At 37.0% G+C, this 24,010-nt stretch overlaps 2 protein-coding genes across 7 annotated transcripts in view; one reads left to right on the forward strand and one right to left on the reverse strand.

The window, feature by feature from the left end:
* RECQL (RecQ like helicase) overlaps window positions 1-15,240 on the forward strand; it is a 22,249-nt gene extending 7,009 nt beyond the window's left edge. For 5 of the 6 annotated variants that reach the window (XM_080569361.1, XM_080569364.1, XM_080569363.1 and 2 more), the window contains 11 exons: window positions 260-366; window positions 1,954-2,152; window positions 3,367-3,533; window positions 4,049-4,130; window positions 5,339-5,487; window positions 5,573-5,690; window positions 7,320-7,458; window positions 8,234-8,325; window positions 9,885-10,104; window positions 10,973-11,102; window positions 11,302-12,003. In XM_080569361.1, the coding sequence (XP_080425487.1) occupies window positions 260-366; window positions 1,954-2,152; window positions 3,367-3,533; window positions 4,049-4,130; window positions 5,339-5,487; window positions 5,573-5,690; window positions 7,320-7,458; window positions 8,234-8,325; window positions 9,885-10,104; window positions 10,973-11,102; window positions 11,302-11,490 (1,592 nt within the window). In that variant the 3' untranslated portion in view covers window positions 11,491-12,003. Of the gene's footprint in view, window positions 1-259; window positions 367-1,953; window positions 2,153-3,366; window positions 3,534-4,048; window positions 4,131-5,338; window positions 5,488-5,572; window positions 5,691-7,319; window positions 7,459-8,233; window positions 8,326-9,884; window positions 10,105-10,972; window positions 11,103-11,301; window positions 12,004-14,679 lie in introns of those variants that run through there. The other variant, XR_013942419.1, reaches the window with a different exon arrangement.
* Window positions 15,218-24,010, reverse strand: part of PYROXD1 (pyridine nucleotide-disulphide oxidoreductase domain 1) — a 17,525-nt gene continuing 8,732 nt past the window's right edge. The window contains exons 6-12 of the mRNA XM_080569417.1: window positions 23,150-23,310; window positions 22,030-22,130; window positions 20,870-20,999; window positions 20,218-20,330; window positions 18,498-18,620; window positions 18,088-18,225; window positions 15,218-17,265 (exon numbers count right to left, since the gene is read on the reverse strand). Coding sequence (XP_080425543.1) covers window positions 17,017-17,265; window positions 18,088-18,225; window positions 18,498-18,620; window positions 20,218-20,330; window positions 20,870-20,999; window positions 22,030-22,130; window positions 23,150-23,310 — 1,015 coding nt within the window. The 3' untranslated portion in view covers window positions 15,218-17,016. The remainder of the gene's footprint in view (window positions 17,266-18,087; window positions 18,226-18,497; window positions 18,621-20,217; window positions 20,331-20,869; window positions 21,000-22,029; window positions 22,131-23,149; window positions 23,311-24,010) is intronic.

The following is a 24,010-nucleotide window of genomic DNA, read 5'->3' on the forward strand; positions in this document are numbered from 1 at the left end:
ACAATTTTTTGTGGTCTGGATTCTAAGAGAACGTTCATGTCAAAGGCAGTTGATCGAATATATCCGTATGTGACCTATCGCTCTCTTATCTGTCTAGGAGAGGAATCCGCTAGTAAGCGTGAAGTTTAAGCTCCTGTTGCGCAGTTCTTACAGAACAGGATTGATGTAATAGTTTTTTTCATTTGCTTGTTTTTAAATGTATTTGAGATGACAACATTCAAACAATGCTTCAGATGCCACAAATAATTTATTGTTACAGGTTTCACACTCGTTATATGTCCTTTGATATCACTTATGGAAGATCAGCTTATGGTTCTGGAACAGCTTGGCATTTCTGCAACTTTATTAAATGCTTCAAGCAGTAAGGTATGATTAACTGCCCAATTTTGATGCCTTTTTATGAAATACATGCTGGTGTCTTGCCTCTGTTCTTGTTATTTATGAATGCTGAATGAATGGCATGGTTTTAGCAGCTAATGCCATTCTGTCAACAGTATCTTGCCAGATATATGCTGTGGTATGGATAACATGATCGAGTTTAGCATTACAGAATCACAGAGTTGTAGGGGTTGGAAGGGACCTCGAGAGATCATCGGGTCCAACCCCCCTGCCAAAGTAGGTTCCCTAGAGCAGGTTGCCCAGGTAGGTGTCCAGACGGGCCTTGAATATCTCCAGAGAAGGAGACTCCACAACCTCCCTGGGCAGCCTGTTCCAGTGCTGTCACCCTCACCGTGAAGAAGTTCTTTCTCATGTTGGTGTGGAACTTCCTGTGCTCCATTTTTTGACCATTGCCCCTTGTCCTATTCCCACAAACCACTGGAAGGAGGTTGGCCATATCCCTCTGTCTCCCACAGTTAAGATATTTGTAAACATTAATAAGATCTCCTCTCAGTCTTCTCTTCTCAAGGCTGAACAGACCCAGGTCTCTCAGTCTTTCCTCACAGGGCCTGGAGCCATCTTCCCTATATTATCTTTGTTGCCCTCTGCTGGACTCTTTCCCGAAGATCCCTGTCTTTTTTGTGCCAGGGAGCCCATAACTGGACACAGTACTCCAGGTGAGGCCTGACCAGGGCAGAGTAGAGGCGGAGGATCATCTCCCTTGGCCACGCTCCTTTTTATGCATGGCAGGATGCTGTTGGCCTTCTTGGCCACCAGGGCACACTGCTGGCTCATGGAAATTTCTTGTTTTCTTGTTTTAATAACAAGAACACATTTAAGCTAACATCTTTCAGGGAATAAATAGATTTAATGGGGCTATTTAAAGGATGTGAGCTACCTTTGTTTGGTGTTTATTCTGTTTTTACTCAGTTTCTAGATTTGAAAGAAGGTTGGAGGAGGTGATTATTATTATCTAGTAGTGACATGGTGAGGAATGCAGGCTTTTACTTATCTTACTTTGGGATGGTAAACTGATCCTGAGACCAGCAAGCAATGTATTTCCCGGTCTGTTATTAGTCAATTGCTTTTCATAGTGAAATATTTTTTTTCTTGATTGACAGGAGGCCGTAGTCATTAAATTGCACATGAGAGTGTGTTTGGTAGGGAAGTGGCCTGATGCAACTTGCCAAACTTAGAGTGAGCTTTGAGGTAGAGCACCTTGAAAATTCAGTAATAGAAGTTACGGTTGGTACTTGTAGTACCACAGGTTTGTTTAGTATGTTATAGCTTAATGGGAAAATGCAGATAGTACACGCTTAAACAAAGACAAACTTTCAATAGTTTGCTATTTCAAGGTCCTGCAACAAATTTTCCAAGTATAAAAATGAATGTTTTATATGTAGTGATCAGCTGCAAAGACTTACAGTAGCAGTAAATACTATGTAACAGTTTATCAGTCTGTGTTAATCACCCCCCTTTGAATTGTTAATAACCTCTTAAGAATCTTAGCAGTAAGCAACTTCAGTGTGTTGCTCTAGTTTGTTCGCCTTTGATTTCTCCTTTTGTTTTGAACAGGAACACGTGAAGTGGGTTCATACTGAAATGCTAAACAGAAATTCACAACTGAAGCTCATTTATGTGACCCCGGAGAAGATTGCAAAAAGCAAAATGTTCATGTCAAAGCTAGAGAAAGCTTACCAAGCGGGGTGTCTTGCTCACATTGCTGTAGATGAGGTCCACTGTTGTAGCCAGTGGGGCCATGACTTCAGGCCTGGTATGCTCATTAGTAATCCAGTATGCAGTGTTATTCAGGCATCAATAAATACTAAGTTAGGCCTGGAATAAAGCCAAGTTCTTTCTTCACTTGTTAAATAAGTACTTCCATACTTAGGTATGGCAAGAATCTGTGTTAGCTCATGGACTTTTAATTCGCAAATGGCTCTGTCCTTGTCCAGGAGCTAAGTTCATGCAAGTTGCAGCAATTTCATTATACATTCTGCTGTCAATATCCTGAAAAGCTGCTAATGAAACTGTTTTCGGCTGCCTCCTGTAATATAGCCAGTACAGTCATCTTTAATCTGCTACAGGAAAAAAATGGGTAATTTTTTATACAACTCTTTTGGCACTCTGGATGAGGTAACGAATTTCATTCTAGGATGCCAAGGCTCATAATCTGATAAGATATCTGCATTAGAGGTGATGATAATGTTTTGGAAATTCATGTGATATATTTTAATTGCTTCTAAAGCAGTTTGAAATAAATGCCCTTGATTTTCGGGGAAAGAAAAGGTGCTTCAGATTGTTTCTTAACTTGTCAGTTGTAGAAAACTAACTTACTGTCTCTTTGCCTTTAAAAGAAAAACTTTGATTTGGTGCAAAAATAACTGTGAAGTCAACCTTTGCAGTTTTGATTTTTTTTAAAAAAAAAAGGTGTCTGAGCAAAGAGCTGGTGCAAGTGAAACAGGCAATGTGGAATTTAGATATGTATCTCTGGCTGCATTTCTGTTTGGAGGCAACAAGTCATTGTCAGCACTGAGCCTTTTAAAATATTTCCTTAGTATAGTCTTTATTCAGTATTTTTTTCAAATTCCACATTGCTTGTTTCTTATCAAAGCTGTATTTACAAAAAAAAAAAAACAACCCTCTTCTTAAAAACAGACTTGCAAAATAATCTGAATGTTGGTTAATGCAATGCGACTTAAATTTTTATAATTTTTAAGAAGTTCTATTTCAATGTTTTGCCTTTTGAATTGTGACTTCTATAAAATTCAATTAGAAGAGAAGGTAATCATTTTGTTAAGTACAACCTTCTTATTACTTCAGTTGGATATATAAATTAGCTCTGTGGTAACTAGCAGTAATAGTAATATCAGCAACATTTATTGCATTATTATCCCATATAATACTATCAAGATGAATATCTTTTTTTTAAACTTTGGATCTGTGGGATAAGACATTTTCCTTTCCCCTTTTTGTATTCTTGCTTAGACTACAAGTCCCTTGGTATCTTGAAAAGACAGTTTCCCAATGCTCCCTTGATTGGGTTAACTGCAACTGCTACAAATCATGTTTTAAAGGATGCTCAGACAATTTTGCATGTTCAGAAATGCATTACTTTTACTGCATCTTTCAACCGGCCCAATCTTTACTATGAGGTATGTTCTTATTACCTGTTTGTTGAACTGTATCACAGTCATGTTATCTTCTGTAAGTTGCAGCTGATGAATTTCAGGATAGATTGCCAATTACCCATTTTCATAATATATAGCTTGCAACTTAATGACGGTGTTGTTTAATGACTTGATCTGAACTTGCAATCATCTGCATAGGAATGTGGGCTGCCCAGTTCTCTGTGAGCAAGGCTTCACAGACAGGGCTGTGTACAGGGGAGAGGAGGGCAGCAGGCTCAGACTGCTGCAACTTATTGGAAAGTATGTCATATCATTGCAAAAATGTGTGAATTATTGTGTTGTACTGTATTTTCAGTCTGGCTGTATCTTCTTTCATTGTTCTTTGTGGGAAAATTTGTGGGCTTTTAAAGTATGGTAATTTTGGTTAAATGACAGAGCAGTTGTATTTATTGTACTGGGAGAAGTAGGGTGATAGAATTGTTTGACAGATTGTTTACCAACTTGAAGAACTCTCTGACACGTGTGTATTTTCCTCTGAGGTTCGGCATAAACCTTCAAGTAATGAAGATTTCATTGAGGACATTGTTAAGGTCATTAATGGAAGATACAAAGGGCTCTCAGGTAAACAGTGTAAAAGCATGTTATTATTTATAATCTTCAGCATTATAGGAATGACTTCAAATGATCATATAGAAACATACGGAGAAACATATAGAGAAATTCCACTTTCACCTTACATTGAACAGTCAACGTTAAAAGAGATGAAACTTAGTAAGATCCCTACCTTGAGTAATTAATCTTTTCATTCTTTACTTGTATCTTCTGAAGTATTTAAATATAATGTTGACTTATGTAGGACAATGTTTACATAGGTAAGAATAATAGCAATTTTTAAGACAGTAAAAACAAATCTCAAAAAACTTCTGTATGTTCTTACTTCATTCCCATATAGTATCTGTGTTAGTGTAGTTAATACCTTTAACAGTTCTTTTTCATATGTGATCATAAAATTAATGTATTACTCAGTGCCCGGGATGGATGGATGATGGGGTGAATTGTGCTTCTGTGATGAATGTAGAACTGTAAAAGCTGGACTTTATGCAACCAGTAGAATTATGTACTGCAAATCAAGAGGGCAGTCATATTACAAAGGCAACAGGACCCAGTTTTCTGGAGCAGCAGTCAGTCCCTGTCTCTGCTGTAGAACTCTGTGGCTGTAATGGGCAGCTCCCTGTGTACAGAACTGCACTGAAATTATTACAAACTGCATGGCTTTGTGTGTAATTGTAGACAGCCCAAACTGACTAATGACAAAAAGTTGATTTAACTGAAAACGCATGAAGTTCATCTGAAACATCTCACGTGAGATCTCAGATGTCATGAGGGACATGATGGAACCCTTTAATAAAGGGACCACTTTACATAAGCACTAACAAGCATTGTCTACCTTGAACATTGATAGAATACTGCCATGATTATGCAGATTGGCATCCATATTTTCTCTTCAGTCTACAAGCCAAAGCTGGAGACTGAACTCTTTTTCTCTGCAGTAGGAGAAAACCCTAAAAGATAAGTAAGCCACTTTTTGCATAGTGTAGGAAGCCTGTTAGGAGGACTTGAATATTACCTTTTGCCTATTTTGTCTTTTTCAAATTGATTATTTAAATTCCATTCATGGCTACCAATACCAGATGTTGAATAGGCATGAGGACCACTTACTAATTTTTATTTAATTTTTTTTTCTCCTTAAGTATTGGGGATTGTTTTGTTGTCGTTGTTTTTTAATATTTTTGAAGACATACAATAAGGCGTCTTTCACTTTTGTGCAGGAATAGTGTACTGCTTTTCTCAGAAGGACTCTGAGCAAGTTACTATGAGTTTGCAGAAACTGGGAATCAAGGCAGGGACATACCATGCAAATATGGATGCTAAATATAAGACCAAAGTTCATAAAGGATGGGCAGCAAATCAAATCCAGGTTAAGTAGATACTTTTCACAGACTTCTGTCTCATTTAAACAAATTGTGTTTTAGTACCTTGATGGTTTCTTAATCTTATTTCAGGTTGTAGTGGCAACTGTTGCTTTTGGCATGGGAATTGATAAACCTGATGTGAGGTTTGTAATTCATCATTCCATGAGCAAGTCAATGGAGAACTACTACCAAGAGAGCGGACGTGCAGGTATTGTAGTAAACAGCATTTGCAAAGCATCAGCTGACATCTATTTAACCAGTAAAATTGTTCTTTCATTTCAGATACATGTGCATGTCTGTGAGTTGGGCTACAAAGTGTATAACTCCACTGTGCCTCTACTTAGTCTTTAAAGCAGATACAAAAACCATTCATGATCTGAGGCCTCTGCACTGTAGTGTAGCAAAAATAACTGAATATCTAGCCCATTACTCAGCATTTTTTGGGATTACTTGATTTTTGTGGCATCTGTGGCATACCAGAATAATTCCCTGATGTGACATTGATTAGATTTGTCACAGAAAGGATATTGTTTTCTTTGCATAGCAACTGGGATGCATAATCTGCTCAGATTTTCTGTAGATGGTGTATGATCTCTCTGAATTTTACTGGCCACAGAAATACAAGTGGGATGGGGAGCCTGAGGGTTAGAATTTTAAGGGTTGACCAGTGTATAGCAGCACTAAACAGCTGGTGTAGCTTTAAAAAAAAATTGTGTTTTTTGTTGTTGGATGTTCGGTTTTTGGTTTTTTTTTTTTTAGCTTGTGCTCACTCTTATTTTTTCAAAGACAGATATGTGAAAGAAAGCCTTGTAAGGACCAAGAAGGGCAATTGGTTGAGATGTTAACTGTGCTTCTATGATAGAACTTGGCTTCAATGTTGGCTGAAGAAATATAAAAGCTGTCAAAGTTTTTGGGAGTTTGTATATGCTTGCACTAGAATCTGGTTACTTTTAGATAGTGCTGGACGTAACAGGAAGTATAGAAATAGGTGAGGCAGGGGTCTTACAGGTGCTAAATAGTTATTTCACAGTGTTTATCAACTTAGGGTGATTTCAACAAGCTTTTATCTGCTTCCTTTTTACATAATTTTATTTAAATGGGATTCTTCTGCAGGGGGTGGAGGGTCATTAAGCACTCCTGTTCACCTGCCTGAACGTATCACTTAGCTTATGAAACTTGCCTTTTTCCTCCAACTACCTATCCAAGTGAAGTAGTTCCTTTCTGTTTTATGTTAAACTTCTAGAAAGTGTTCGTTCTTCAGGCCTTCTCAGCTCTCTGGATCTTGCAAACATTAGGAGGGCACCCATCACATCATCAGGAGGGGTGGCCAACAGGAAGGAAGAGATGATCCAAGTTCAGCTATAGAAGGCACAGTTAGTTTTAAATTGAGTAATTTGTCAAATCATAAATAATTCTCTCTTCATTTGTTATCATGAATACATAATGAGATATTTGAAGGTCACAGTGTCTTTTAATCAAGTATGAATTAGGCTTCAATATATATTTGGATAGAATTTTCCAAGAGATGTAGGGTGAGGAAGTGGTGGTTGCATTGATTTTCAGTGTCACAGTAATATTGTATTTTAGTTGTTTAAGAATCTGAATCTTTGTGTACTATTTTTAGTTTGCTTGATTCTGTAGTTGTAGAAGACTGTTCTAAATATATTTTCTTTCTAGTCTGTATCATGCTATGTTCTGTTGGCTGATTTATTATGCTTGATAGTCTATTACATTGGTGTACTCTATGGGGGCTGCAGAAGCCAATGCAGATAAGAGTGGAATTTGTACCAGAAGATGCTTAAACTCTACGTTTTGTGTTTGTTTTAATGCATTTCAGGTAGGGATGACCAAAAAGCTGACTGCATTTTGTATTATGGTTTTGGAGATATATTCAGAATCAGCTCAATGGTAGTGATGGAAAATGTAGGGCAAGAGAAGCTGTACGATATGGTGTCTTACTGCCAGAATGCAAGCAAGTAAGTTACTATAGTGGCTAGGTTGCTTAGGTTTTAAATAGGCTAATTTTGTAGTTTGTTTTTAAGGCTATTTAACAACAAACAAACAGCACAGTGTAGAAACACTGCCTTTGTAACAGAGTCTTGAGTTTGGGGTTTGTAGTTTGGCTGCCTACTATGTGTACTCTTACACATAACTGAATGTTGATACGTTGCTTGTCAGCTTCACGATAATGGTCTGGAAGCTGTTACATTGACATAAAATATCTGTCAACAAACAGCGTTTGGATTTCAAATCCCATTCAGAGCAAGTACTGGAACACTGTGTTTTTTACTCTAAGGTAACAGTGTTTGATGGCTACAGAGGAATCCAGATGTGTTTAATGGTTTATCTGCTATACTGAGCTGTATTGAATACGTCATGGAAAACACTTCTGTGTTATAGATCATTCATGCATTCAACGCAGCCTTTGTTGGTCTCATTCTAAGAATCAGTTTATGTTATGAAAATTTTTTTCATTCTACTGGAATTGCAGATCATACTTATTTTTCTGCTTTAACAGAACTGTCCCCAGTGCAGTATTTACTATTACTGAAAGCTATTGATTACTCCTGTTAGCATGATTGACAGGGATACTATGTTGCAGTATTTGTCTTCTGATTTTCCTGAGACAATTCTTTATGCTGGTTTTGAGATACAAGCTTAACCAGAGGAACTTTTGCCATTTTCATGATTCGTAACACAGGTGTGTAAATTTATCTTCCATAGCCCCTCCTTGCTATTCCATTCTTTCAGGTGTCGCCGGGTCCTCATAGCCCATCATTTTGATGAAGTATGGGATTCTGCACACTGCAACAGAATGTGTGATAACTGCTGCAGAGAAAACTGTAAGTAAATTGTTTTTACAAACAAGGAGAGAGAACATGGAAAAGGTTAGCTTAAAAATAATCTAGTTTAAACCAACTGTAAGCAACTTCTGTAAAGCATGTTTAAGATACTGCCTGTTTCCAAGGTGCAACTTCTGTCATGAACATCAGTTTACAGTGATTTAGTGTTGCTAAATACAGGGTGTTTAGCAGGATACCTCCTAGGCTGGCTTTTTGCATGATGCCAAACACTTGGTATCTTTCAGACTTAGCAGTAAAATATCAAAGGATTTCAGTGCTGCGTGCTCATGAGTCCTGCATTTGTCAGGAGTGTGCATGTGATGCTTGTGTGCACTGAGCACACTAATTCAGGATTTTTCTGTGTGCTAGCTCTAACAGCACAACATCTGTCTGGCATGTGCTCTTCCTTTAGAAGAAAGTTAGGATTATAAGAGGGAAGGCATATGGGCCGGATATGCATGGAATTTGGGAGAGGAGCTGAAACAAACCAGTCTGCATGGTAGAAGAGGATGATTTCAGTAGAATGCAATTATCGAACACAAGTTCTTCCGTTTTGCCCACAGGCATCCTGGGGAATTACACTTTCTTTTTTCTTGTATACTTTTTGGAGGTAAAGTGGACAAAACAAAGATGTTTAACTTTTTTTGCATTATAAAGTTCTATTTATATAATAAAGTTGTTCGGCAAAATCAAGGCATAGGTGAAATTTATACCTGCCTCAGAGGTTGAAGAAAGTATGGATCTGGCTTGTACCCAAGACTTAAAGGTGCAATGTAGCGAAGTATAGTTGAAATATGTCCTGTTCTGCTGCTTTACCATCAGGGTCTCTTGACAGATAAGTGAGGTCTGAGGAAACCTAGGAGTAGTACTGGCTTTTCAGTAGTTAATTCTTAGTATTGGAGGAAGGTATTTGGGGTAATTCTGTGCCATGATCTGATCATGCAGTAGAAGCATGATCGTTATGTTCTGCTTGGATATGTGTGTTACTGCTGTGTAATAATTATTCATTATGAAGATAATCTGTACGGTGACATTTTTTCTCTCTTATTTTGTCAGTTAGTGTTTTGAGAGAAGAAATGCCTTGTGTATGTTCCTCAGTTTTTCTTTGACCTCTGATCTTTCCATAATAAGTATTATGGGTGAGGAAAATGAATCCAGTTGCAGAATAATATAGTAGCTACTGTACAAATATTATGCTTTGGAAGTGTTTCTTTGAAATAACTGGCGGTTTGTAGTGTAAACATTTGTAATATAAACCTGTAAACATGCTTGCAGGTGTTTTAATAACGAAGTAGAAAGATAAATGTAAATTTCACTGCAAGTATATCCTACTTGGACCGATGAAAAGTTACAGCTCCATTTGTTAAGTTATAGTTTAAAAAACAAACAAAAAAACACTGAAAGCATTGGCATTACATGGCACATATATACATATACAGAAAGATTTAGCTATACATGTAAAAGTGCTTATATATACACACCTAATATACATATGGATACTATCTAAATAACTATATGTGATGACTTACAATTTAATATTATGTCATTTTTACTTGTAGCACTTGAGAAAATGGATATCACAGGGTACTGCAGGGATCTAATCAAGATACTTGAGCAAGCTGAAAACATGAGTGAGAAACTCACTCCACTGAAGTTAGTTGATGCATGGTCTGGGAAAGGTGTATCAAAATTAAGGGTGGCTGAAGTTACTCCACCAAAGCTCCCTCGAGAGGAACTGGAGAGAATCGTTGCCCATTTACTGCTGCAGCAGTATCTGAGGTATGTATGGCAGTACTCCTTTCTTCTTGAACAACTAGTAGTCATTTTTCTTTATTGCCATGTTGTTTCTCTACAATATTAATGGATATATTCCGTAGTCTTGTATTCAGAACTGTTTAATGTATTTAAAAAAAAAAAAAAAACTACTGTATTTCTACATGAAAATGTTAAAATAGAAATGTAGGAATACTCAAAACACTGCATCTCTCACAATTTTAAAAAGTTGGGGTCTTCTGCAGTTAGAAGTCTGCAGGAAGCTTCATTCCAGAGAAGTCTGCTATTTATACTGAATATTATTTACATGCCATGGATAAGCAAAGCAAATGGGATTGCCCATATAGAGTTTAAGTCAGGACAGGCTGGCTAATGTGGAGAGTGGTATTCAGAAATTTTAAGAAAGCATAGCGAAAATAACAGCAGTGCTTCTTGTGTAATCTAGTTTTCTGTGTCATATGTTTTTTTTTCCATATAGTTTCAGAAAATTCCAAGAATGTGCACAAATTGAACATTTAATCCCTTTATTTTTTGACTAGATTTTTTTGCATCCTTTTATGCAGCTGACTTTTTATACTCTAGAGAGAGTGAGCAGATGACCAATTACATTTTTTCCTCATTTTCCTGCATGTATTCCAGAAGACTGAGATGTGTGTGTGCATACGTATAAAAGTCCACAAATTAAACTATGCTAAGCATTGACCAGATTCACTCTAAATTAAGTGACTATCCGCTTGGCTAGGTAAGGCAGAATCAAGCTGCTGTTTGGAACATCAATCAGAAGGATTACCATACGTGTCCTGTTTTTTTACTTGCATGCTCTATCCTGACTTTGTTCTCAACCTTCTGTATAAAACTGATTTAATTTATACAGGGAAGACTTCAGCTTCACGGCATTTGCTACAATATCCTACCTGAAGATAGGACCAAAAGCGGGACTGCTGAAAAATGAGGCTCACCGCATCACAATACAAGGGACAACAAACAAGAAAAGTGTTCACAGGGTAATTATATCTGTACCAACTTGCTATATGTATACCTTTCCATTAGAGTTTATTTTAAGAGGTTGGCACCTGTTCAATTTATTTTGTATAATAATACAATCAATGGGATTTGAGATAGACATAATCTTCTCTTTTGCATGGGAACACTAAGAAAGAAAACCAACGTTAGAATTTGAATAGAATTGTTTATAACTTACAGAATAAACCATCTGAGTCTTCAGCTTCAAAAGGAAGTAGTGAAAATGCTCAGACTATTTCAGAGACTGTCCAAGATTCAGCAGTGAAGAAGTCACAAGAACGTAAGCGGCATAACTCTGGATCTAACTTAAAAGCAAAGAAGTTTAAGCTTCAAGCAGGTGGACGTGACCAGCCAGTAGTTCTTGACTGAGTTGTACAGTTGACATTTAGGATCTCATCATGTTTGCCTCTCCATGGACAATCCAGTGTGTAAGCTCGATTTGTGTTTTAGTAATGGTATTTTTGTGTGCTTTTAAAATTAAAATTTAACTTAAACGAGGATCTTTAAAATCCTCAAGTCTAGCAAAAGTCTTGTGGTTAAGGGAAAATTGCTTGATATCAAAATAATTGTGTGTATCTTACGATACAGCAATGACTACAAACTGTAAGTAATTATTATGTTGCCTTTATTAACTCTTTTGGAAGTCTAGTTTATAGAAACTACTGTAGTAAATATTGCAGAGTCACAGGTTGGAAGGGACTTCCAGAAATCTAATCCAGTCTTCTGCTCAAAGTGGTTCCAGTCAGAACAGTGTGCTCAGGGCTGCGTCCAGTTGAGTTTTGATTATCTCCATGGATGGAGATTTCACAGCCTCTCTCAGAACCTGCTCTTGTGTTTGAGCAGCTTCATGCCAAAAAAAGAATAAAGGAAATTTCTTAGAGCTAATGGTTACTTCCTGTATTGCAGCTTGTCTTTTGCCTCATGTCCTATCACTGTGCTCTTCTGAGAAGAGTCTGGCCCCATTGCTGCTATGCTCTTCCATTAGGTAGTTCAAGACAACAATCCCCTTCCACTTCAGCTTTTTTTCTTCTTAATCTGGAACAAATCCAGTTATCTCAGCTTCTCCTCCCCAAGTCCCTGGAAAGCTTCGCAGACCTCTGCTGGACTCAACAGTGTGTATCAGTTTCTTTTAGGGGGAAGTCCAAAAATGAACCCAGCACTGTAGCTATCATCTCACAAGTAAGTCACATCCATCAAACTGCTGCTTACATTCTTGGTAAATGTAGTCTACTGTGCAGTTGTTATCTGTGCTGCAAAGACACATTGCTGCTTCATGTTCAGTTTGTTACCTACTGAGAGCTTTGGTCCTTTACCACAAAGCTACTTTCTAACCAGTCAGGCTCAGGCCTGTACCATTGCTTGGTGCTACTACATCACAGGTGCAGGATTTCGCTTTTGGCTTTAACTTAAGGTTCCCTGTCAGCCCATGTGTCCAGCCTGCCTAGGTCTCTCTGAACAGCAGCAGCCCTGCCTTCCAGTGCAGCAGCAGGTCCCCCAGCTTTGGCATCATCTGCAGCCTGGCTGGAGTACACCCATCCCAGTATCCAGATTGTTAATGACCCTAGATTTTAACTAGTAAACAGCGACCAGTTGGACTTTGTACCACCAGTCTCAGTTCTGTGAATCAAGTGGTCTAGACAACTTTCTTCCTATCTTGTTGTATGTTTATCCAGTCTGTATCTCTGATGTTTCTAGCAATGAGAAAATTATGAGAGAGCATGTCAAGAGACTTGCTGAAGTCAAGGTATCCATCATCAATTGCTATCCCTGTATTTGCATGGGCAGTTAGCTCAGTCAGTTGGGTTGATCAGCATGCTTTGCTAAGGCGATGCTGACTGGCACATTCTGGAGATCCTCCTTTTTGAAGACAGGAGGGATGTTTGCAAGGAGGGAGGCAGGAAAACTGAATTCCACATTGAATGTTCTCTGGGCCTAAAGTTGAACATCGGAAGACCTTGATATAGTAGGTGCAAAGGGACAGAAGATAAAAAGAATTGTTGAGTTATTCTTACCTTGATGAATTTGGAAAAAAAAACATGAGTATTTGGTAACTGGTAAAGTCTTTTGCAGCTACCAAGCACTAGTGCTTTCTGTTCCACTTGCATTTGTCAGGGTTGGCAGCAAGAATAGCCTGGTTGAGACAATAAGCCTGAAGGAGCAGCCTTGTCTACACTTTCAATCCTGGTAACAACTGCTGGGCTTCTGTTCTGTTTATGCTTAACATTTAAGCAGTGCTTAAGCTCAAAGATACGAATGTCATGGTTGTGTATTAAAAGTATCTTTGAATACCTTGAAAGCTGAAAATAAGAGCCAACAGATAATGTCCTTTATGTGCTTTTAAATACTTAATACAAATTACTGCACTGATTCTTTGTACTCTTTGGCTACCATTAATGAAGTAGACACTGTATGTGCTTACTACTTTGTTAAAAAAATTTAAGAACTTGAGTAAATCTTAACACTTTTCTTGTTGCATTCAAATGCCTAAGGCTAGAACATTCATTCACAGATTCATTTGCTCTGACAATCAGAAGTAAATGCTAAGCTCCCACGAGCTTGTAGTTCTGGTGACTTCAGCTTTTTTCAAGTGAAAATTTAGCCCTTTCTTTGCCCTAGGGTTCCGTATTTCCCCTTTCTCCTCAACTAGAAAATGAGGTATATTGACACACTAATACCAGGACTACAAAATGTTGTTGGGTAAATTCATTAACCAGGAAATTACCCTCATCAACTCCTTTGAAACTGATCTCAACTTAGAGCCTTGTGAGCACCATTATCTTACATGTATTTAAAGGCACCAAACCCTACAGCAGATGACCTTTGACAAGATCTTGTTTCTTATGCTGAACTGCACTTGCAGCTTGGATCAGTATCCTACTTTTTCTGCTAGTCTAAAATGCAGTGGTAGCTGTATGGGTATCTTGTTACCGCCATTAAAATAGCTGGTTTGAATATGCATCAATTCTAGCTGAACTGGAAGTAGTTTAGTGCTGTTTCCTTAAAAGGCTGGTCATGCTGCTCAGTATTATTTGCAACATTTTCAACTTCTCTTACTAAACAAACCCTAGCCTTGAATTGTTAGCAGATGAAGCTTTGCTACCTACTTAATGAAATTACCTGAAAATAAAGATTGCTAGTGATTTAAATCTACTCCACCAAAGCCTTATTCAGAGGTAGCTGTTGAACACAGAACATTTCTGTAAATGTTTATAATAATTAGTCAAATGTAAATACCAACCTTTTCTTTTTATATAGTTAAAGGTTCATTTTCATACACTATAGACTGGAAGAAAGTGATACCCTTTTCTAAGCAATAAGTAAACCCCATGCCTCAAATTCAGGCAACCTGAAGCAGTGCTTAGAGTCCAGAAAAGCTGATTCTTTTTAATACAGCCAAGTGTCAGTGTATGTTAAGAGCTTCACTTCTTTTGCAATGGAGGGCTCAGTACATGCTTTCTTTTCAGAAAGACGTACGTTTATGCAATTATTATCTTCTAAATTATTTAAAATGTATCAGTGTCTTATTGGTTTAATCCTACTTTGTGTTATGTGCGCCAGGAAGCCTTTTTCATTTCAAGCCTAACCTTACCTGTAATGGAGGAATTCAGCTACCTGTACCGCCCTCCTGACTCAACGGTGCCATTGTGAGTCACAGTCTCTCCTCAACAATCTCTATGGACTTAAGAAAATCTTCAGTTACAGCGTTTTTTTGCATCCCATTTCAGAGGGGCTGCAGACAGCAGGAGAATGTATTTCTACTACACATAAAGCTAAGTAAAGAAGCAGTTGACTTCCTTAAATGCATGTTTACATTGGTATTTGCAGAAAAAGGTAACTATGCTACCATAGTGGTAAAGACCCAACAGCTGCTACTGACTGCAAGAGCTAGTTAGGCGCACAAGAGGCTGAATAATCTATTTGCTAGATTTTTTTTTTATTTTTTTTTTAAGATTTTAGCAGCCAATGATCAATAAGTTGATGTCAAACTCATAAACTTAGGTTCTGGTTGTCTAGCTGGTTTCATTTTGGACACGTTCAGGCATTCAGATGTGTATCAACTTAAATATTTTAAAACAAAAAAAAATATCTCAGATAATTAAAATAAACTCTTCATTTTTATTTTTCTGGTATAATCTTTTGACTGAAGCTTAGAGTTTCACCTATCATTTAACTGAACCCTTTGCCAAAAATTGAATTAATTAATTTAATTAAACACTCATTCTCTTCAAAATAATTCTAGTGATTTTCTGGGAAAAATCCCAACATGTACCGCCAACTTCATACAATGAAATGCTCCCAGTTTAAACCTAAATCTTAACTCCCAAGTAACAACTGCAGATCAAAACCAAAATCAAGTATGAAACAATTTACATCTATGAACAGCACTATGGAATACAAGGACTACATTAAGGAATAGCTTGAAATGTTGGGCTTTATAACCTAGGAACTGAGACACTGAATTATTACTAGTAACAAAAAAGAATGAACTTGATTTAAGCAAGTCTGTACATACATATCATGATTACCAGGGTGCATCTTGTATAACTAAACATCCATCCAGGTAGCCTGTTATGATTTTTATTTCAAATAAAATTTAAATCTTAAACCCTAGTTGGCAACTTAGTAATATATTTTGTCACTAGTTGCCACAAGTAAAATTTGAATTTAGTACCCCCAAAAATTCCTTCCTGGAACCAATACGCAAGATGGTATAAAAAAGAAGAGGGCAGAAAGTGGCCAAGAAATCCTCCTGCATCATTTTTTTGTGACGGTAATAGTTGTTTGTGAAGAATTCCATCAGGATATGGGAACCATACAAAATCTAAAAAACAAAAAACAGACAAAAACCCTGCAAACCAATTAGCCTTGAGACTGCAAAACATCCCTATCAACTTTGCACTTAGGGTCATGCTCCTGTAGCTATGCTCTCCAGCATTTAGAAGTCTGCCAGTACCCTCTGCCAAATAAGCTGGATGCAGCAAACTGCTCCACAGGATTCTGACAAGGTGGAGGAAGTTCACTCACTGGAGGCAGGTGACAACCACCAGTGGTACAGTGTTAGCCTTTCCTTGGAGTGGACCCCTGCAGTGGTCCAGCTGAAAATCACACAAGATGCACTGGTGCAGCTTTACCACAATACCTAGAGAGCTGAAGCGACAAACAGTTTAAAAAAAATAAATACTGCTCTCAATTAACATCTCAAGGACACTTCATCCTAGCTTTCATAGTTCAAAGACTGTCTTCTGCATTTAGCTGAGTAGAAAATACTTTTCTTTTAGAAATTAAGTTATGGAAAAAAGGAAAAAAAAATTATACAGCTTGCTGTATATTTGTAAGCCACATTCCAGGTGGCAAGAGCTCTGAGTGCCCTGTGCCATGAATATTTGCCAGCTTGCAAGAGACAGTGTAATCAGCTGTAAGAAGAGACTTGAAACCTTCAGCAAGTACTCAAAGGTTTGAGCAGTGGAGGGATGCTAGTGGAATGGATGGTAGGACATCATAAATAGTTCTTCCCCAAGCAAGAATGCACTGGATTTAACATGTATTACATACAGCTTTAAGTTCTTTTCAACAGTGAAAGCTACCCTGCATTCAGGTAAATGCAGTGCTATCTTAACAGCATAGCAAAGCTTGCTTTTTAGGAGTGTTGGAGCCCTGTTCTCGTGTTCTCGTCTAACATACATCAAAATTCACTGCCAATACTAATTCACGTGCCTTTGTTCCTGTGCTTGTACACAGATTAACCTAATTTGCTTTTCAGTAAATTGATAATATTAACACAAAATCTTAATAAGGAATTGCACTTATCCCTGATTTCTGGTAATCCCAAGGAATCAGTTTTATCAGCCATTAATCAATGTCAAAACTTTATACAAAATGGAAATGGGTTTTCATTCAATCAAAATAATCTTCTATATCAATATCTGGATTCAGGAGATCTTCACCATAGGCTGAAAGATCCATTTGATTTAAAATCAAGTTTTCAAACGTTTCTTCCAAGTCTGTTTCACCAATCAGCACAGCGCCCATCATTCGTCCATTCTGCATCACCACTTTAACATACTCTTTTTCCTTAGTACATCTCAGCATTAGTTCATGGTCTAAACCCAAGCCTTGAGCATTGTATTTTCCCAAAACCACCACCTAACAGAAGGAAAAAGAAAAGTCACTCATAAGAACATTGCAGTGGCTTTTAGTAGTTTCACTGATAACAGTTCTAATGATATAAACATGGAAATACTTGCCCCTGGAATAAAATATAAATAAAAAATCCCCCTTTCACTGGCTGTCAGAGCTACAGTATAATTAAAAATCCTTCACCTGGAAATGTTATCACTAAAAGCAATAATGATCCAATTACCGTGCTGAATTGTATTGAATTTCTTTATGAGCAGAATCTTAATGAAGTAAGATACATAAAGAGATAATGAAATAAGAATATATGCAGAGTTGTGAAGTAGATCAGCTGGTATTCACCAATTAAAATTTATAGTATGTCTGTATGTACCTTGTCCTCTTTGGTTTCAATATTCAAAGTCAGTGTGAATGGAGAAAATCAAAGATTAATTATTATATAGAGAATGCTGTTTCATCAATATCATAGAATTATATCATAGAATCAAAGAATGGCTTGGGTTGGAAAGGACTTCAAAGACCATCCAGTTCCAACCCCCCTGCCATGAGCAGGGACACCTCCCACTAGATCAGGTTGCCCAAAGCCCCATCCAACCTGGCTTTGAACCCCTCCAGGGATGATGCGTCTGCAACTTTTCTGGACAACCTGTTCCAGTGCCTTACCACCCTCTGAGTGAAGCATTTCCTCCTAACATCTAATCTAAATCTCCCCTCTTCTAGTTTAAAACCATTCCCCCTTTAAAGCATCTGCTCAGTGTTAGCACGTGAATATAAACAAGCAATACGTGTGTTACTCAGTGGTTTAAAACTGATAGAGTGTATTTACTTTACCTTGTAATTGAAAAATTTTGTTACATGAGCAAACAGTTCAAAGCTGAAATCCAGATCAATAGATTCCCCTAAAGCATCTGCTGCCATGCATTTTGCTGCATACCATCCCATCTGCCTAGCTTGAGTCCACAGTCTCATCTGAAAAAAAAAAAAATACACAGATATGTGTCACTGTAAAATGAATGAAGCTCACTGTTCTCATCAGTGCCCACTACGTATTTTTGTTACGGTCAGAAAGGCTGAACAACTTGGTTTTCAGCCACAGAGATAAAATTATCTACCATCAACACACCCAGGATTGTCTACTTACTGGTTTCCAGTTCAATTAAACATTTTCTCCCATCTGTGTAACAGTGTGTAATTTACTTTGTAGATTGCATTGCTGCTGAGCACACAATTGTATAATTTACCTGATGCCACACTGGACTAGGTTCCCACGACGCTGTGCAGATATCCCCAGCTGCATAGATGTCTGGCAGGGATGTGTGCATGTGTTTATCTACTTTAAGACCTCCATCTTCACCTATAGCAAACTAAGTATTTGCACAGATCAGTACTGAAGAAAAGTAGTAATTTTAACTGAGTGATTTAACTTTATACATGTTAAGTGGTTGTCACATTTGCTTTTTAATGGCAGACTTCCCTACAAAATTTCAGTAAATCCACTACTGCTTAATTGAAACATTTGAAGATATAAAGTATGAATTAATACTAAGGGAACACAGCAAGATGCTCTTCTGCTTTTCATTTAACAACAGAGAAAAAGGAATTTGGTGTAAATGATCTATGGCTGTTCATTCTCCCATCTAATCTGACTCAATTAGAAAAGACTGATAACCCTAAGAAAAACACATTCAAACATCAGTCTTCAGGATTCTTCATTTTTAAGGGAATGAAACTGATTTCCCTGAAGAATGCCATAACAAAGTATTTTTTTGCCATCATCCCTATAAAAATATTCTCCATATTATAACGCAACCCAATCCCCTGCAGAATTTATCCCTAGTCTTGTGAAATCTTCAAATAAGCAAAACCAAAATTAGCCTACAAAAGTAGAATTTCCTCCCAATCCACACATTTTTTTCTCACCAAGTTTAAGAACAAATCACTGTTGCATTTCACAAGTGACCTTCACATACCCTTTAAAATAATTCAAAGCTCCATCTATTAAAAATACCTTATAGTAGCATCGCATACTGAATAAAATTATTTAACATGAGATGACATAGAGTGGCAAGAGCTCCATGGTAAGACACAAAACATTAAGTATTATTTTTAGAACACAGCACAGTTTTTCAACATTATTATTACTGATACCTGGCAGGGAAGTAACAGAGCATGCCAAAATTCAAATACGTTGCAGGGACATCTAGTCTTAAAGTTAATTTTTTATTTTTTTACATATAGGCCAGAAATACCACTGCAAACATCTAATTCCTAACTTTATAACGCAGACCTTGAAACATTTCATGGCTCAACATTAGTGTATGTTTTCATAATTTTCTTCTGCTTTATTCAGAGGATAGTGTTTTACTTCCTAATTGAAAGAAACTGCAAAACACCAAATATCCTACCATGGAGACAGAATGATTTCAAAGCCTGAAAATTCACATGGCAGCTACAAACTCTGTAATCACCAACCATGTTTTGGTTCAACGTGTGACCTCCCTTGATAAATAATAGCACCTTTAAACCTCACTTTCCTAGATGAAGACTACTGGAAATGCATTCTTTCTTCCCAGCAGAAAATTTAAAGATTTTAAAGACAAGTGTATGGTGCACAATTAACACAAAAATGCTTCTACATTTTTGCCGCATTAACCACCAATTACAGAAATGTTTTCCTCTTTGTACAGACTTAATCTTAACAGTGTATATTGTATCTACTGATACACTGTGTATATATCATGAGTAGCAATATAACAAGCCAAGAACACTAATGAAATTCATTTTTATCCTAGTAGATATTTCCAGTATCAACATACCTACCTTATTTTGAGATGCTGTGCATTCAAAACCTTTCAAATCACTGTTTCACGTCAAAAGAAATGTAAACCAGTTGGAAGAATTCCTCTTCCCTTACTTAAAAAATCCCACAGTTTAAACTTCAAAGTAAATCAGCATACTTACATTATTGCCATCAAGAAATGGTTTGACATTTGGCACAACACCAGTTGCACTGACAATGAAATCACATCCATAAATTTTTCCATTAGTTAATTCCACATATACAGGCCATAGCACTGAAAAAGTGGAAAATTTTGCCCTGAGAATGTAACCAACAGAAGTTACTGTATTATTTATGTCTTACGGTAAGACATGAAATAAAGAAGAAAAATGATTTGAGATTTCAAGTTTACTAGCTATGAAAATAATAATAATACCCACAGAGATTACCTATAGCACTTCTTACTTTCATTCAGGACCAGAAAATGGGACTTGGAGCTTAGTTCCCTACTATTAGCTTTCTCTGGAATTTTCTTGAATCAAATCCCTCATTTATTGGGCTGCCACAAGAACAAATATTCCGCACAAAGTAGTTAGGTGACTTTGTGGAAGAAAGGTCTGATTCATAGCATTTTGTAATTTAATTGTAGCCCATAAATGTTCAACTGCTATAAATTGCTAAAACTCCATTTAATTTATAAAAATAAAGGACTGGTATTCCAAATCTGCATTTCCTTTAGCACAAGCAATCAAGATCAAACATGCTCTAGCATTGCTTCATCTTCAACATGCTTTTCCAATCGGCACTAGCACACTTTTTTTTCGTCACACCTACCCTCATCTGGTTCTACGTTTTTCTCTTCCTTAGGAAAAGCCAAAGACATCTGTTGCAGTTGTAAAAATTCTTGCTGTAGGTGTATTTTCTTTACTTCACATAGTTTTTCAATATGTACTTTATGAGAAAACTAAAGAAAGTTTGTCAAAAATATAAACATAATGATTAACAATGTTTTTAATAGCAAATGCACCTTCACCTAAATTGAGGCATTACTAACCTGTGAAAAAGAATTACCATATATCGCATCTTAAAGCACTGCACATTAGCCAAGTTCCCACACTCTTTCATATCTGGGATAGATCTAACCACAGTAAGCAGTAACTTACATGCTTTTTCAGCAGCTATCTGATGCTCCTTTAAATATCATGACAATTTATAGATTTTTCTAGCATGCCAGAAAGCATATTCCAGTTCCCCTGAGTTTATAAAAAGGGAATACAGAACTTATCAGAACAGACAAATAAAAGTCAATTTGTCTTTCCTGTCTTTCAGGATTTCAAATCCTTCAGTTTTCTATCATGAATTAATTTCTGATAACAATAATCACTTTAGGTTTTAAATGTTGTAAAAAGAGAAAAAGAAGATATCATTTCCACATTTCCACAGTCTTTAACGGCCATTAATCTGTGAATATCCTGAACGTACTTTAGTTAGTACTGTAAGGACATCTCTGTAGAATCTATAACTGATCACTATCTGAGGATAATGCTTGTATGCACTCGTGATTTAGCATTTCATTACATACTGTAACAGGAAACTGTACCTCTGTACAGATTCTACTGTCCTATTTTTTCACATATTAAAATACACATAAGGCGGATACAATTAAGAGAGCGGAGGTATCATTGCTTCTTTTTAAAGCTAGGATTGACACCAGTCCTGAAGAAATGTGCAAGCCAACATTTATTTCAACATGAATAGGAAATTGATGAAACCATGGCAGTGGATCTGATTTATCACCTCCCTCCTAAAACAGAAAACAATTCTATTTGTGTTAGCATTTTTCCTATGTGATTCTGACGAGAGAATTGGTTCGAGCACATCTTATTTTTCTTGTTCTAATAACCCTAAATGTTATATTCCATAATCATAAATTCTGTAATCCTTATCAATTTAAAGCAACAGTTAAACAAATGTAAGCAAGGTTATGACCATACCTTTTTAGTCCCTTTAAGATGTAAGCCCTCATGCCAGTCGGGGCCTAAGGCACTGCCCACTTTGTCAGATGCTGCTAATGGTCTTTCTTTTTTCTCCATTCCTGAAGACAGAGAGATCGAGAATATCAGATTTAGCATACCCACTTCACTGCCTACAGAATTCAGAAGAAGGATTCCCAATTAAGAGAAATACAATCCAATTGCCAAAAGGAAAGACAAAAACATCTAACAAACAAGGTAAGGTGAAGTCCCAAACATGGTTAATTGGCAGACAAATCAGACTCCAAACTAGTATTTTTGCCACCTTTTGGTTTTATGCCTTTCACTACTTACTCACCTCTGAACCAACCACGCACCGTTAGGTACCTGCATGGACTTGTAAGAGCTACAGAGATTCCCAACAGCTTCTGAGGCACTGGAGTTCTAGAGTCCAGCTGTGAACTCAGTTGCTTATTGTCAGTGCTAATAGTGAAACTGATGTCCATCTGCTACCAAATGTGCACTACGTGGCTTCCACTGCATGAGGCTGCAAATTCTAACATGATGATACAAGTGAAGAATATTGGGTGTCACTTTGTGACGTTTAGGCTGACTCTTTTAAAACTTACTCTTCCAACCTAAAGTCTAGAATCATGCTCTTCTTTTTATTATAATTTATAGGTCATATATATGTTTGTGTAATATTTGTTCATGCAGTTCTAGTTAACTGTTGCTATTAAGAACACAGCTTCATTGCATTTGTAGAAGTTCTGTGAGGTTTCATCTGGTCCTCTGATACCTTAGTATGGGACAGCACTGTCCTCCATAATGCTGACATAATTCAGAAAAACATTAAAATATGTCAAATAATAGAGAAGGTACTTCAGCAGATTGAGTACCGAAAATCAAATTTAAACTTGGCATAGACATAAAGATAACTAATACTGCAAAATGTGCTAACTGTTACATGCTGTCAGGTGTCTACATTAATTGAGTTTTTGTATTGCCTTTTTTTTTTAAAGAAGGAAATTCCACTGGTAACAATAGTAAGCTATTTATGGTCAGCTAAATTGACTCATTTCAGGGCTATATTTAATATTAAATGCAGCTGCTGCAGTGCTAGGAGACTAAAACACCATACCTTCCATTGTATACTTGGTTCTTTTACATTCAATTGGAGTCTCTCGTTTCTCAGCAGTTAGCTTTGGAATAAGAAATTCAGCTGCTCCTGCATCAAAAAAGGTGTTCCCAATGGCTTTGTCTTTGATAGCCCAGATTACTTCACAGCCTTCAATTTCATACCTGTGTACATTTAAACAACGGATAAAATGACAGACTACTCAGAAAAGGATCTGTGACTCTTAGCAAGACCATTAGAATTGTGCAATGTTAATTCCAGAAGCTACAAATAAGGGATCCAAGACTTTCAAACCTATAAAATCTACTACAGGTTCTAACTATTCACGTAAGGAAACCATAAAAAAAAAATCTTCAAATTAGCAGCTTATACTTTCTCACCATCACGTCTCAACTGAACACAGGGCAGAAGGGAAAGACAGGCTAAGTTTGTAATAATAATACTTAGTATTTCCTGTTCCCCACAATGAAAAAACTAACGTGTCTTATTGTCCAGACTGCCCACTGCTGGCAACAGGCATTCAGATCTTGTTCGTATCCATCAGAAAAACTGCAAAGATGTATTACCTGGAACATGAACTAGACTGCAGAGAATGATTTATAGAATCATAGAATCATCTAGGTTGGAAAAGACCTTCAAGATCATTAAGTCATCATCAATTTAGTAGCTGTCCAAGTCAAGAACTGATTCCCCGCAAAGCAAAACAAGACTATGTAATTGTATAATACAGATGCTTCTGCAATCTATCAGACTGTAGGACCCTATTGCTTGATATCCTGCCTGTGACAAAGGTCACATAAGACACTTCAGAATTCTATCAAATTAAATTTGGCTGGATGCAAGATAAGCTGCCTCTCTATTCCT

Source organism: Anser brachyrhynchus (genome assembly GCF_964034855.1).
Source record: "Anser brachyrhynchus genome assembly, chromosome: 1".
In the NCBI taxonomy this organism is placed as follows: Eukaryota; Metazoa; Chordata; class Aves; order Anseriformes; family Anatidae; genus Anser; species Anser brachyrhynchus.